The sequence below is a fragment of the Cebus imitator genome, unplaced genomic scaffold (genome assembly GCF_001604975.1).
Source record: "Cebus imitator isolate Cc_AM_T3 unplaced genomic scaffold, Cebus_imitator-1.0 Scaffold284, whole genome shotgun sequence".
Taxonomy (NCBI): Eukaryota; Metazoa; Chordata; class Mammalia; order Primates; family Cebidae; genus Cebus; species Cebus imitator.
The window spans coordinates 2,890,199-2,903,329 of NW_016107599.1; the positions used below are offsets into that span (position 1 = coordinate 2,890,199).

At 36.3% G+C, this 13,131-nt stretch overlaps 1 protein-coding gene across 3 annotated transcripts in view; it reads right to left on the bottom strand.

Moving 5' to 3' along the window:
- SYTL5 (synaptotagmin like 5) overlaps positions 1-10,910 on the bottom strand; it is a 95,727-nt gene extending 84,817 nt beyond the window's left edge. For all 3 annotated transcript variants that reach the window (XM_017501721.2, XM_017501722.2, XM_017501720.2), the window contains exon 1: positions 10,436-10,910. In XM_017501721.2, coding sequence (XP_017357210.1) covers positions 10,436-10,554 — 119 coding nt within the window. In that variant the 5' untranslated portion in view covers positions 10,555-10,910. The remainder of the gene's footprint in view (positions 1-10,435) is intronic.
- Between the last annotated feature and the right edge of the window lie 2,221 nt (positions 10,911-13,131).

The following is a 13,131-nucleotide window of genomic DNA, read 5'->3' on the forward strand; positions in this document are numbered from 1 at the left end:
ATAGTACTTTCTTGGGATGTGAGTGTCAATTAACCCCTGCTTCCCAGAGGCATGTTTTCTACACCAATTCTGGCTAGAGACAATACACAAAGAAGGGAAAGGGTAGTAAAATGGGAACATGGAGGAAAGTAAAAGATATGCAGAGGACCCTTTAACAACATAGGTTTGAACTGCCCTGGTTCATCTATACAAGGATTTTAAAATATAAGCACAGTCAGCTCTCTGTAATCTTGAGTTTCAAAGAAAGATTGAAAACACAGTATTTGTGGGATATGAAACCCACATTTACAGTGGACCAACTCTCCCTATACACAGTTTCCACAAGGCCAACTGTAGCCTTGAGTATGTGGGAATTTTGGTATACACCAATGTCCTGAAACCAGTCCCCAGCCTATACTGAACATCTCTTTATATCGACTCTCTCCACATATAGATATATATGTAGAGAGAAAGCCTATCTCTTTATACATTTCTATGTATAATCTAGGTATTTGAAATAATATAAATATAATAATACGAATATAATACAGACACATTAATAATTTGAAATAATATAGATATCTATATAGAGACTTATATAGATACAAATAATAGATATACTCTCAGTTAATCTTACTTATGACTATGGTGACCTATTATTTCAAACCTCCCAGAAAATGTTCTAAAATAGCTAGAAGAAAATAATTCTAATGTTTCTTACATAAGGAAAAGATAAATATTTAAGGTGATGGATATCACAATTACACTGATTTAACCTTTACAAATTATATAAATGTATGAAATTATAACATGTACCCTGAAAATGTGTGCATCTATTATGTATCAATACAACATAAAATGCAAAAAAACATTAAAAATGGTCCAGCAAATTTATTTATTTGGACAAACCAATGTTTAACATGTTTCTGAATATCAGGTATTTGTGGCCCGGTGCCTATGGTGAGCCTTACAAGTAAAACTTCCTTGGAGAAAAATGCTGTAGAATCAAAATTTAAGTTAGTTTCCCTAAATGTAATTATATATTGAAATTAGTAAGATCTTTGCTAGGAAAACATCCAAAGTTTAAGGCAGATCTGGATTTTTTTGTTCATTTCTCTATGACTAATTAAGAATTTGAATTCCATTAGGGAGCCAGTATGTTCATGCTGGGAGTTTATCTTAATCCATTAAGAAGATTTGTGGCAATTCTATTAGGATTAAACTAAAGTGTTTACCAAACTAGAAGTCCAGTCCAACAGTTCTCCTCATGTTTTATGGGGACAATGAGTCTTTAGGCTTTTGAGAAGGTCAAACTAATTTTGTTCTTAGTGGTAGAGTGATAAGATTTGGAAAAACAAACAAATGATCAAACATTTGTAGTGTATTAAAAGGGTATTATTGCTTGGTGCTTAGACTCCCTGACTTCCAGGCTGAATATATAATTCTTGAAATCACTTCAAATCCATTTGAACCAAATATTTAACTTATCTGCAGGATTCCAAATAAGCAATTTGAATACACACTCCCCTCCTGATTCTCTTTCCTTCTCTTCCCCTAGCACTGAAATGATGAAATCAATCACATTAAGAGAAAACCATAAGGTGAATGGAAGTTACTAGGCTGAGGTCTGTGGTCTCTTGAAAATACTAAGTTCTGGCTTGTTTAGTGGCCCATTTCAGCTGAGACAGCCTTACAGAAGAAAGCAAAATACATTTGCACACTGGTTTTCAATCAGCATCAATTTAAGGAATTCTTGTCAGTTTTCAGTGTGCAAGAGCAATGGCTCAATAAACGTCATAGTAACTTTGGATAATGCCACACAACTTAGAGGTCAACACTGTCAGTAAATACCAGGCTAAGAAAATGATTTCTGTCTTATTCAATTTCTTTGATAGCTATTAGGAAGGTTGTGGGTAGACTTTCAATAGGGTCTGAATAGGTGCAGTCCTGGCATGAGCATCACAACAAGGAAAGGGTAGAAGTATGGAATGAGGCAACCTCAGCTCTGTTGTTTCCCAGCGGAAAAATTATTTAGTCTCTCTACAGTTCAAGTGCCATAGCTGTAGTACACTATAGTACTACCTACTTCAGAGATTATATGGGGATTAAGTGAGGAAACATTTGTGAATTAGATAATACATTCTGTGGTGTGAAGTAGGCATTGTATAGTTCGATGTCTATTTTTTTCTGGGCCCCCTGCAAGGTCAGATAAAGTTTTCAGAGGTTAATAGTGGCCTAAGAGTTGAATGTGGCCTCTGGAGCCAGGCTGCAGGGCTAGAACTCACAGTTCTGCCACTTACTAGTTGTGCAAACATGGACCAGATATTTAACTTTGAACTGTCGGTTCCTCATCTGTAAATGGGGATATTAATAGTTCCTAACTCATGGGTAAAATGAATTTATATCCTTTCCTTTACAATGTTGTAGAACCTTCTATTTCTTGGTATTTTCTATGCCTCCAGGTTTACTTTACTGTTATTCTACTAGAGGCAACAAAACACATTTAAGTTGTTTCAGAACATGAGCTACTACAGATTGGGTGAGGCATAATCTGGAGGTGGTGAAACCCTGTGACATCTAATCTCACAGACAGGTGCCCATGCTCCATCTCTAACAGACATCTCTATCCCAACTCTAATTTCTTGGACTACAGATATTCTGTTTCTTCCTGAGATGCCTATCAGGACTTTTGGGTATATGTAGCTATTTCCAAGGCTAGAACCAACAAGGATATTGTCTCAAACACCAAAGATCAGTAAACTATGGCCACTGGATCAAATCCAGTCCCCTGCCTATATTGGTAAATTAAGTTTTATTAAAACAAAACCACTTCCCTTTCTTTTAAAAAACATACTGTCTGTTGCTGTTTTTATACTGCAATGGCAAAGTAGTTGTAATGGAGAACATATCGCCTATAGAGCCTAAAATATTTACTATCTGGCCATTTACAGAAAACATTTGCTAACTCCTAGTCTATTTCATGGATAAAGCCCAATCCATGATTGTGAACTCCTTAGATGTGTCTCTACTCATCTCCATTAGGCCAAAAATAAAAACAGCACTTGGACCATAGAAGGTGCTCAACAAACATTTATTAATTCTGGCTTTTGAGGATTGAACGGTGCTTTTGGCTACATATAACAGAAAATCTAATTCAAATTGCTATAAATAATAAGAAAACATATGGCTTAAATAACAGTCTCAGAGGTGTGGTGGGTTCTAGTGTATCAGGATGCTGACGAAAATTTTCTGCCATTCTTTTGGCTCAGCTTTGTTGACATGCTAGTTTTTGTCCTTAATGTCAACTGGGATTATATGTTTCATTGAACATGTCCAGTGGAAAAAGGACCTTCGATAAAATCTGGACTATATGTCTGAGTGGATCATGTTTGGCCTCATGTCCACCTCAATACAATGATAGTTTCCAGAGGATTATCAGTATTGGTATGGTTAATTATTTAAAAATTCACTGCTATTTACACACCTACAGTGAACTCATTTTTGACAAAAGTGCAAGGAACATACACTGGGGAAAAGACAGTCTCTTCAATAAATAGTGCTGGGAAAACTGGATATCCATATACAGAAGAATGAAACTAGACCCTATCTCTTACTGTATATAGAAATCAAATCAAAGTCATTTAAAGATTTAAATCTAAGACCTCAAACTATGAAACTACTACAAGAAAACATTGCAGAAAATCTCTAGGACATTGGTTTGGGCAAAGACTTCTTGAGAAATACCCCAAAAGCATGGGCAATCAAAGCAAACATGAACAAATAAGATCATATCAAATTAAAAAGTTTCTGCACAGCAAAGGATATAGTCATCAAAGAGACGACCCACAGAATGAGAGAAAATATCTACAAACTACCCTTCAGACAAGGGATTAATGACCAGAAGACATAAGGAACTCAAACAACTCTATAGGGAAAAAATCTAATAATCAGATCAAAAAATGGGCAAAAGATTTAAATAGACATTTCTCAAAAGAAGACATACAAATGGCAAACAGGCCTATGAAAAGGTGCTCAACAACATTGATCATCAGATAAATGCAAGACAAAACTACAAGGAGATCATTTTACCCCTGTTAAAAAGGCTTTTATTCAAGACAGGTAATAAAAAATGCTGGCAAGGATGCAGAGGAAGAGGAACTTTCATACACTGTTGGTGAAAATGTAAATTAGTACAATCACTATATAGAACAGTTTGGAGGTTCCTCAAGAAACTACAAATTGATCTACTATATGATCCAGCAATCCCACTCCTAGGTATATACCCAAAAGAAAGGAAACTGGTATATCGAAGAGATCTTCATGCCTATGCTTGTTGCGGCACTGTTCACAATAACTAAGATTTGGAAGCAACCTAAGTGTCCTTCAACAGATGAATGGATAAAGAAAATGTTGTACATATACACAATGGAGTACTATTCAGCTATAAAAAAGAATGTGATCCAGTCATTTGCAACAACATGAATGGAACTAGAGATCACTATGTTAAGTGAAATAAGCCTGGCACAGAAAGACAAACTCCATATGTTCTCACTTATTTGAGGGATTTAAATATCAAATCATTGATCTCCTGGACATAGATAGTAGAAGGATGGTTACCAGAGTCTGGAAAGGGCAGTATGGGGCTGGGGTGAGGGAAGTGGGGATGGTTAATGGGTCCAAAAAAGTAGAACGTATGAATTAAGACCTATTCTTTGATAGCATAGTATGGTCGCTATAGTCAACAATAACTTAATGATATATTTTAAAGTAAAGAATTTAATTGGATTATTTGTAAGTCAAAGGATAAATGCTTGAGGAGATGGATACTCCATTCTCCATGTTGTACTTGTTTCACATTGCATGCCTGTATCAAAACATCTCATGTACCCCATAAATATATACCTACTATGTACCCACAAATATTTGAAACAGTTTTTTTTTTTAAATTTTTTGAGATGGATTCTTGCTCTGTCGCTCAGGCTGGAGTTCAGTGGTGTGATCTTGGCTCACTGCAACTTCTGCTTCCCAGGTTCAAGGGATTCTCCTGCCTCAGCCTCCTGAGTAGCTGGGACTACAGTCACGTGCCACTACACTCAGTTAATTTTTTGTATTTTTTAGTAGAGACGGGGTTTCACCATGTTAGCCAGGATGGTCTCTATCTCCTGACCTCGTGATCCGCCCACCTCAGCCTCCCAAAGTGTCGGAATTACAGACGTGAGCCACTGCGCCAGGCCTAAAACATTTTTTAAAAAATTTAAAAAAATTGTGAGAAAAAAATTTTAAAAAAGAAAACCACTGCTAGAGCTGAATAAAACTTAGATTTGGATAGAAAGGAAGAAAAGAGAAATGTATATTGTAAGGCAACCAATAGAGTCTACCACTGAGGCAAGCCCAAGAGTAGGTGCCAAAGGAAACATATGTGCAAATATGTTTTCATGCATGGCAGTCAAATAGAAATGATGTCCCCTTAGTGAGAATAAAGCTCACAATATACTGCTGAAATGGAATAGTCACTAATAAGTTGAGGATTTTTAACTATAGGTCAATATCACAAAGTAGATATTTAACAGTAGTTGTTTTTAGGTGTGGGAGATCAAATAGAGTAAAAATCTGTTAATGAGAATTTTTTGGGGTAGATATTATGACCCACGTACAGTTACATGTTAGTCTGAGTTCTTTTGAAGTGAAAAGTAATTTAAGGTAGGAAATAATCAACAATGATTTCCATTTTGTGCTTCCAAATTGTCAGTATTTTTAATTCATTTGCAATAATTGTTGATAGCTCAATTTTATTCACAACATTTCTTTTTTTCTTCATTGCAGTAAAGCTGTCAATAAATTTGAGTGACTTGTTCTCCATAGAGAATGTTAAAAATACTCTCACCCTCTAACAGTGAAAACCTGTGTCTAGCTATCTTCTACCATTCCTTCCTACTTAGTCTGAAGGAGAAGAATATATGTAAATATATTTGAACCTCTTGAATGAACTTAAAATGCAATGGTAGTAGGCAGGTACCTATTTGCCAGCTGATGATTTATTCCTCGAAGTAATTATCAGGCTTGTCATGTGCCTTCTGGGTGTGGAGCAGTAAAGCTGTCAATAAATTTGACTGACTTGTTCTCCATAGAGAACGTAAAGGTGGAGCACCTTTATGAGTCCCCAAAGACCAGTCCCACCTTAATCAATGCCATACTTTAGTGGGTATGTGGACTGTGAAGCATATTTGGGTGTCAGGCCTAAAATATTGATTCAGTAAAATTTTTACAGTTTTTCACTCCTCTACTTTTTTTTTTTTAATCTCAAAGGACAACCTGTTCAAACAAATAAACATGCAAACAAACAATAAATCCACTGCTTCTTAAACTCCAGTTTACTAACTTTTCAGAAGTGTATTCTTTGTAATCTTTATAAGTCTAAAAAAATTATTTGGTTTCCATTTTCTTCTGAAACTGATTAGTACAGTCTGAAGGTGGTGTCGTGATTCATGGTAAACAGCCAAAATATAGTTGACCTATATTTGCCAATGTGAAAAGGACTTTTCACATTTCAAAGGCAAGCACAAATGTTCACCTTCTGTGTGAAACCATTGTTTCAATTTCTATGTTATTCATAATTAATTACTTCTTCCTTTAGACTACCCCCAAAATATCAATTTATACCTCTGTAGCATGATGAAAAGTATTGTAATAGCAAGCACCAAAGTTTACTGCTGTAATAAAATCTGTTACCCACCTAAATTTCTTGTGTTGATGGTTTTGGAGGATATCAAGGAAAAAGGACTATGTTCTCTGGCCTGGCAAAGACAAAAGTAAGGAATAGCCATAAGTGGTGAGATGCAAGGAGAGAGGAGAGTTCAACAGAAGCAGGGATACAGAGCCAGGATGAGCTATACAATTCACAAAAGTGTGGGAATGGGGGCTATAGCCAGTTTTATATAAATTCCTGAGATAGTTAAGGAATCTGTGTGAACTTAACTAGACCACTGGGTGCCCAGATACTTTGTTAAACATTATTTCTGGATGTTTCTGTGAGGTTGTTTCTGTATGAGATTAACATTTGAATCAGTAGACTGAGTAAAGCAGGTTGCCCTCCCTAATATGGATAGGCCTCGTCTAATCTGCCGAAGGTCTGAATAGAGTAAAAAGCTGAGTAAGAATGAATTTTCTCTGTCTTCAAGCTGGAACATCAGATTTCCCTTGCTTTTGGCCGTCAGACTTGGACTGGAACTTGTACCATCACCTCTCCCAGTTCTCAGGCCTTTAGACTCAGACTCAAATTATACCATCAGCTGTTTCAGGCATCCACTGTGGGTCTTGGAACATATTCCCTGTGGATAGGAGGGACTACTGTACTATGGTATATTTTCTACATTCATAATTGAACAAGATGCTAAATTTTACTTAAGCCTGATAAAAATAAAAGTATAATTTTTCCTTAAGTTCACAGAGCCCCTAAATTCTATACCAGGATACCAGCTGGGTCGTCTTTTTTTTTTTTTTTTTTTCTCCAGAGTCCAGCATCGCATATAATATAAAATAGGTGATAAATGTTTACAGAATTTATTTGCCATGCAGACCTACTGGGCTAGAGTTAAGCTACCCTAAATTGATTTAGGTTTTACTTAAATTCATAATAAAAGGAGGGCAATTCAGTGGAGGATAAAGGGAGAAAAGTCAACAGAAAGTTATACTATCTGACCAAGATGCTTAATCTTGGGCTTCTTTCTTTCGCTTGTATTTTTTTTCGTTACTGGTATGTAAATCACAATGACTGCGATAAAAATTGTTGGGGAGATCACAGCTTGTAAATCAAATGAGCCAAAATCCTTTACTTTAATGCTCACCTTGCAGACTTATATTTCCCCTGAAATGAACTTTATTAAATAGCAACAGCTTTGGTAATACAAACTTCTTAGTGTCTCAGATTGGTTTTTCCAGAAACAAATTCTGCTATGTAGATTGGTGTGCAAGCAACTTATGCAGTGCTCTCAGGAGAAATCTATAAGGGAGTAAGGGAGGCAGGAGAAGGTAGCAAGAAGGGCTAAGCAAGGGTGTGATTTTCAGGTGAAGTCCAGCCTCAGCATCATCCCATGGGAAGCTCTGGAGCTTAAGTTGCATTGCAGTCTGTCCCGCCTCGAGGCAAAGGATTTTTGTACCTGTCAGCAACTCAAGTTTGCCTGGCACTTGTGTCTCTTTAATACTAGGGAAGCTCCAGTCAGCCAAAGGTAATTTTGTATTTCAAGTCCTTAGAAGTAAAGTTCATGAAAACTAGGAGATGAGAGGGACTCTAGGGGATCTGAATAGAGCACTGATAGTGTTCACTGCAACTAGTAAATCAAGGGCAACACAAACCAACTGTAGGGCTAATAATTATAATCAACAATTTTTGAGTGCTTAGTCTGTATGCTGGCATTGGTCTAAGCTGTTTATAATATTAGCTTATTTAATCCTTAGAACAATCTTATGAGGTCACTAATATTTATGTTGTAAAATGAGGAAACTAGATTTGTCTATGGAAGCATCTTGTCTAAAGTGACACAAATATTTCATGGCGAAACTAAGATTTCAACTCTGGCTGTGTGATTCAACAGCATACACCCTCAGCATCATGCCACCCACTTTGGGATGACTTCTCAATACACCAAGCTGTGAAGAGTGGTAGAGCCTGAGTCATATTACAGGAGCTCAGAACAAAATGAGACAACTCATCTCATGCAGTTAGTTCAGATCGAATAAAGAGACAAGACATAGCTTTAGAAAATCTGCTTTCTATAGAAGTATCTCTTGGATTTATAAACAGCCTTTCTTATGCTACTCTCAAAAAAGTTTGAAGAGCCAGGAAACCAATGACTTTATTCTTGATACTCTATTGTATATTATAAAATTTACCTGAATTTACTTATAGGGAATAAGGAAAGACCAGGGAAGAAAAATTGAATGAGAAAAAGAAATATAGGGTATAATAATTAATACAAGTTCTTGATAATGACAGAAACAAATATTCTGAATGAAGTCCTATTCATTGTACTTCAGTGTTTCTGGGGATCTGGTTATTAAATTGTTTCTTCCTATAGAAAGTGATTTTTAATTCCCCTTACAATGTCATCAATTCCTAGTTAATATGTCACCCCTTATAAACAACATAATTTTTTGCAATGCATTACACAATTTAGTTACTTTTAATGACTTGACTAGTAATGTCAAAAATATTATTCATGATTTCTTTAAAATCGTTAGCTACATTTTATTGCCTCCTGAATTCTAAGCATAGAAAAAGTACAATAATTTTTATCAAAACCTTGTTTCTTCAAGATTAGTTGAGTATCTTGGAAAAGGAGAAATGAATCTTCTGGGCTCTTAACTGTGAAATAAACATCAATCAAGAATATTTAAATGTATTTCCATTTCTAAAGAAGCTAGTGGCTCTAGGCACATTAAAGATTTTTGCAATATGTGAAGATAATAATCTGACACATTTTCTCCTCAGGTAAAATAAATATAAGCTTCTGATTGTAGCTTGTGAAGCCATACAAGACACAAAAACTACACATTGCATAGTTGGCAGTGACTGAGGAGGGAACTCTATTTCTGCTCCTTTTTTCTGGGGTGAGGTGTAATAAGCAAATATATTAAAAAACAAAGACATTACAGGCAGCAGCCAATCACAGTGGATGTTGCAAATGATCAGAACAATGATGTGACCAATTAGAGCAGGTGATGCAACCAATCAGAATCATTGCTGGATGAAATATTAGGTGAAGTCATACACAGGAAACCAGCTAAAATATGATCTCTGCCTACAGTGGATATGAAACGCAACTGTGCCCATATCATTCAACTTTCTTCAAAAGAAACTTATTTTAAAAAATTCAAATGGTTTCTGGAGTATAATGGGAATTTTTTACTCTCTAGGTCCCTTTCTTCTCCCAGCTGTGCTGGAGGCAAATACCTGGTAAGATTGATCTGACAAAGGCATTACAAATAAATAATAGCTAACATTTATTGAACACTTAGGTAACAGGCACTACACATGTATAAACTTCCTTAATCTTTACAACATGTCTATGAGGTGGGTACTATTATTATCTATGTTTTACCAATGAGGAAACCAAGGCTCAGAGAGGTGGAGTAGCTTGCTCAAAGTCACATGACTAATATTTTCCAGAGTTGGTACTCAAACTTGGGTAGCCTTTCCTCTTCATTAAAAATTATGACTTTATTAGCAAATTAAGTGCTCTCATCAACACCGTATTATTAGCTAAATTTCATCCTCATGTCTGGCTAAATGGTGAAACACCAAAGAAGTTTTCTGATATTTGGGCTACTGCTGAGAACCCATGAAGTTCCTGACGGGCATCTGTGTCCAGTGTGATTGCACTTGCCCCATTCTGATCTAAATTGCTTCAAACAAACAGAAAGCAGTCAAGGAAGTCTGAAAAAATAAAAAGAATACTACCTTATTCTCTTGTCCTCCACTTTTTTCAAATATTCATCTCTCTTTAGGACTCCCAGGATCATTTCCTTCTCATGATCTAATAAAAATGACAGATTGATGAACTCTGAGTTCTTAGACATGGTATTTCAGCAGCAGCTCTCAGTAGCAATAGTTGAATCTTCAAAAGTGCGAATTGATATCTACAACTAAGATTCCCCCAACCAACTCAGAATCACTCAGTTGTTTGGTGTAAAATCGATTTTACAAGGTCTCTGCAGAATTGCTGCTGGTAGTTAGGTATTCTTTCAGGATATACATAGAACAGCCTCCACTGGGATCACACTCCAAGAAAGTCATCATTGTTTTAACTGAAAAATATATCCAAAGCCTTTGCTGTGGTGTATAGTCAGGCAGCAGCTGAATTTCACTAACGATGCTCAACTTCAATTCTTCAGAACAGGAATCAGATCCGCTGAGACAGTATGCAGAAAACACTAAGACGGTAGAGAAAACAAGAGGAGAGAAAAATTTAATTAGGCTATTTTTCCTACAGTACTTATAAAACTGCCCAAATTTTGCAATTTTGTTGTACCTAACTCAAAAAACTATTTTTTAAAACAGTAAACATGCATTTATTAAATCCTTATTTAGTGCTTTTTTAAACCAGGAAATGTTATTTACACTTAGGTGATTCCTGGTTCTCTATGCAAATTCAGTTTTCAGTCTTCTCCACTATAATTAGTTTCCTCTGCCAGCTGCATCACATCGCTACTCTTGCAGCTGACTGATGAGTGAATTGGGTCACCACTTTGGAACACTAAGTGCACTATCTGAACTGCCCATAACAGGTCAGAACCTTTAGATGGCTTCCTCCGTCTTTCTTCCTTCCTCCCCAAAACTAGGCCCACAACATAAAAGGCACTGCTGTTGAAACAAATATGAACCTCTGCTACTTGCATCAACCTAAATAGATCTCACAAACATTGCTGAATTAAAAAATTAAACTACAGGCTGGGTGTGGTGGCTCATGTCTGTAATCCCAACATTTTGGGAGGCCCAGGTGGGAGGATCTCTTGAGGCCGGAGGTCAAGACCAGCCTGGGCAACATAGTGAGATCCATGTCTCTACAAAAAATTGAAAAACTAGCTTGGCATGGTGGCACACACCTGTAGTCCCAGGTACTTGGAAGGCTAAGAGAGGACGATCACTTGAGTTCAGGACTGTAGTGAGCTTTGGGATTGTGCCACTGCCCTATAGCCTGGGCAATAGACTGAGACCCTGCTTCTAAAAAAAAAATTACATTATAGAAGAATTCATGAAAAATGATAGCATATATATATATATAAAGTATATAACTTATAAATATATATATGACTTATAAACACACACATTCATAGTATAAATATATGCAAATAAGGAAATCACCAGACCCTGGCTCTGATCCTAACTCTGGAGCACATTCTTTCGTGGTTTGTTACCTGGATTCTCTCTCTAAAGGTTCTTAAGAATGATGACTCCTTGGGTAATTCACTTAATTTCTGTGATTGGGCTTCATCCCATGATACTGTACCTTAGCTTCCCCCCAGTTGTATGAACCACAATCTACCTGGTCAAACATTAAAATTGGGTAGATATGTCTATAAAGTTTTATGAAGGATAGGGTTTAACATTAATATTACATGAATATAAAAATGACATTTGGATTATTTGGTATAAAAATCAGACAGGAAACATTGTCAACATTGCCACAGAGGTAATGAAATTTCTTTGTCAATCATGCTTTTCGACTGTGGCTGCCCTAAGACATTTTGTCATCCACCGACAATTGTTATCTTATTTATTTTTTTATTATTTTTAATCATATATATATATATAATTGCATTTTAGGTTCTGGGGTACATGTAAAGAACATGCAGGATTGTTGCATAGGTACATACATGGCAATGTGGTTTGCTGCCTCCATCCCCATCACCTAAGTTATCTTATTTTAATCCTCTTTAAAAGGTGGTTTATAATCAGCTAAAGGACTCTAACAACCTGCATTCTTGAATGCAGGTTTCTCATAACATTGGGGATATGACATTAGAATAAAGAAAAAAACTTTCAGGACTCTCACGGAAAGCTGAAGTGTTCATAAATATCAAGCAGTACCGGAGTTAACGGCGTGGATTGAACTAATAGAAGACGGAAGTGATCTTTCTGACTTGTTGCTTAAAACGTTGCTCATCCTTTGTTTTGTTTTTCAGCATCAAGTAAACTTTTCTTTTGAACTATTTACAGCTTTTAACAATTGAGTAAAGTATACTCTTGGGAACAAAATTTGAAGCATATTTATATCTCTCTACCTGACTTCTCCAGAATTGGAACTTATTTGTGAGTATTTTAACTTATGGCAACATAGTTATTTGCATAAGTGCAATAAGAATCTGTTTTCTTTTGTAACAGGACACAATTGGAATAACCTGTTATTTTACCAAGGCTTTGACTGGAATTGTGTGTTCTCCTTTAAGGAATAAAACTTGCCTTATAGAGCCAATAAAAGCCCCTTGGGAAAACTGGTCTCATACCTTGTCTACACAGTCCCTGTGCAGGGCTTCTGACATGTGGTAAGTAAAGAATGTCACTTTCTAATAGGTCCAGGAGCTGCAAGTTATCTTGGGAGCTCAAGAGGAGAAGAATTGGCTGGGCATGGTGGCTCACGCCTGTAATCCCAGCAC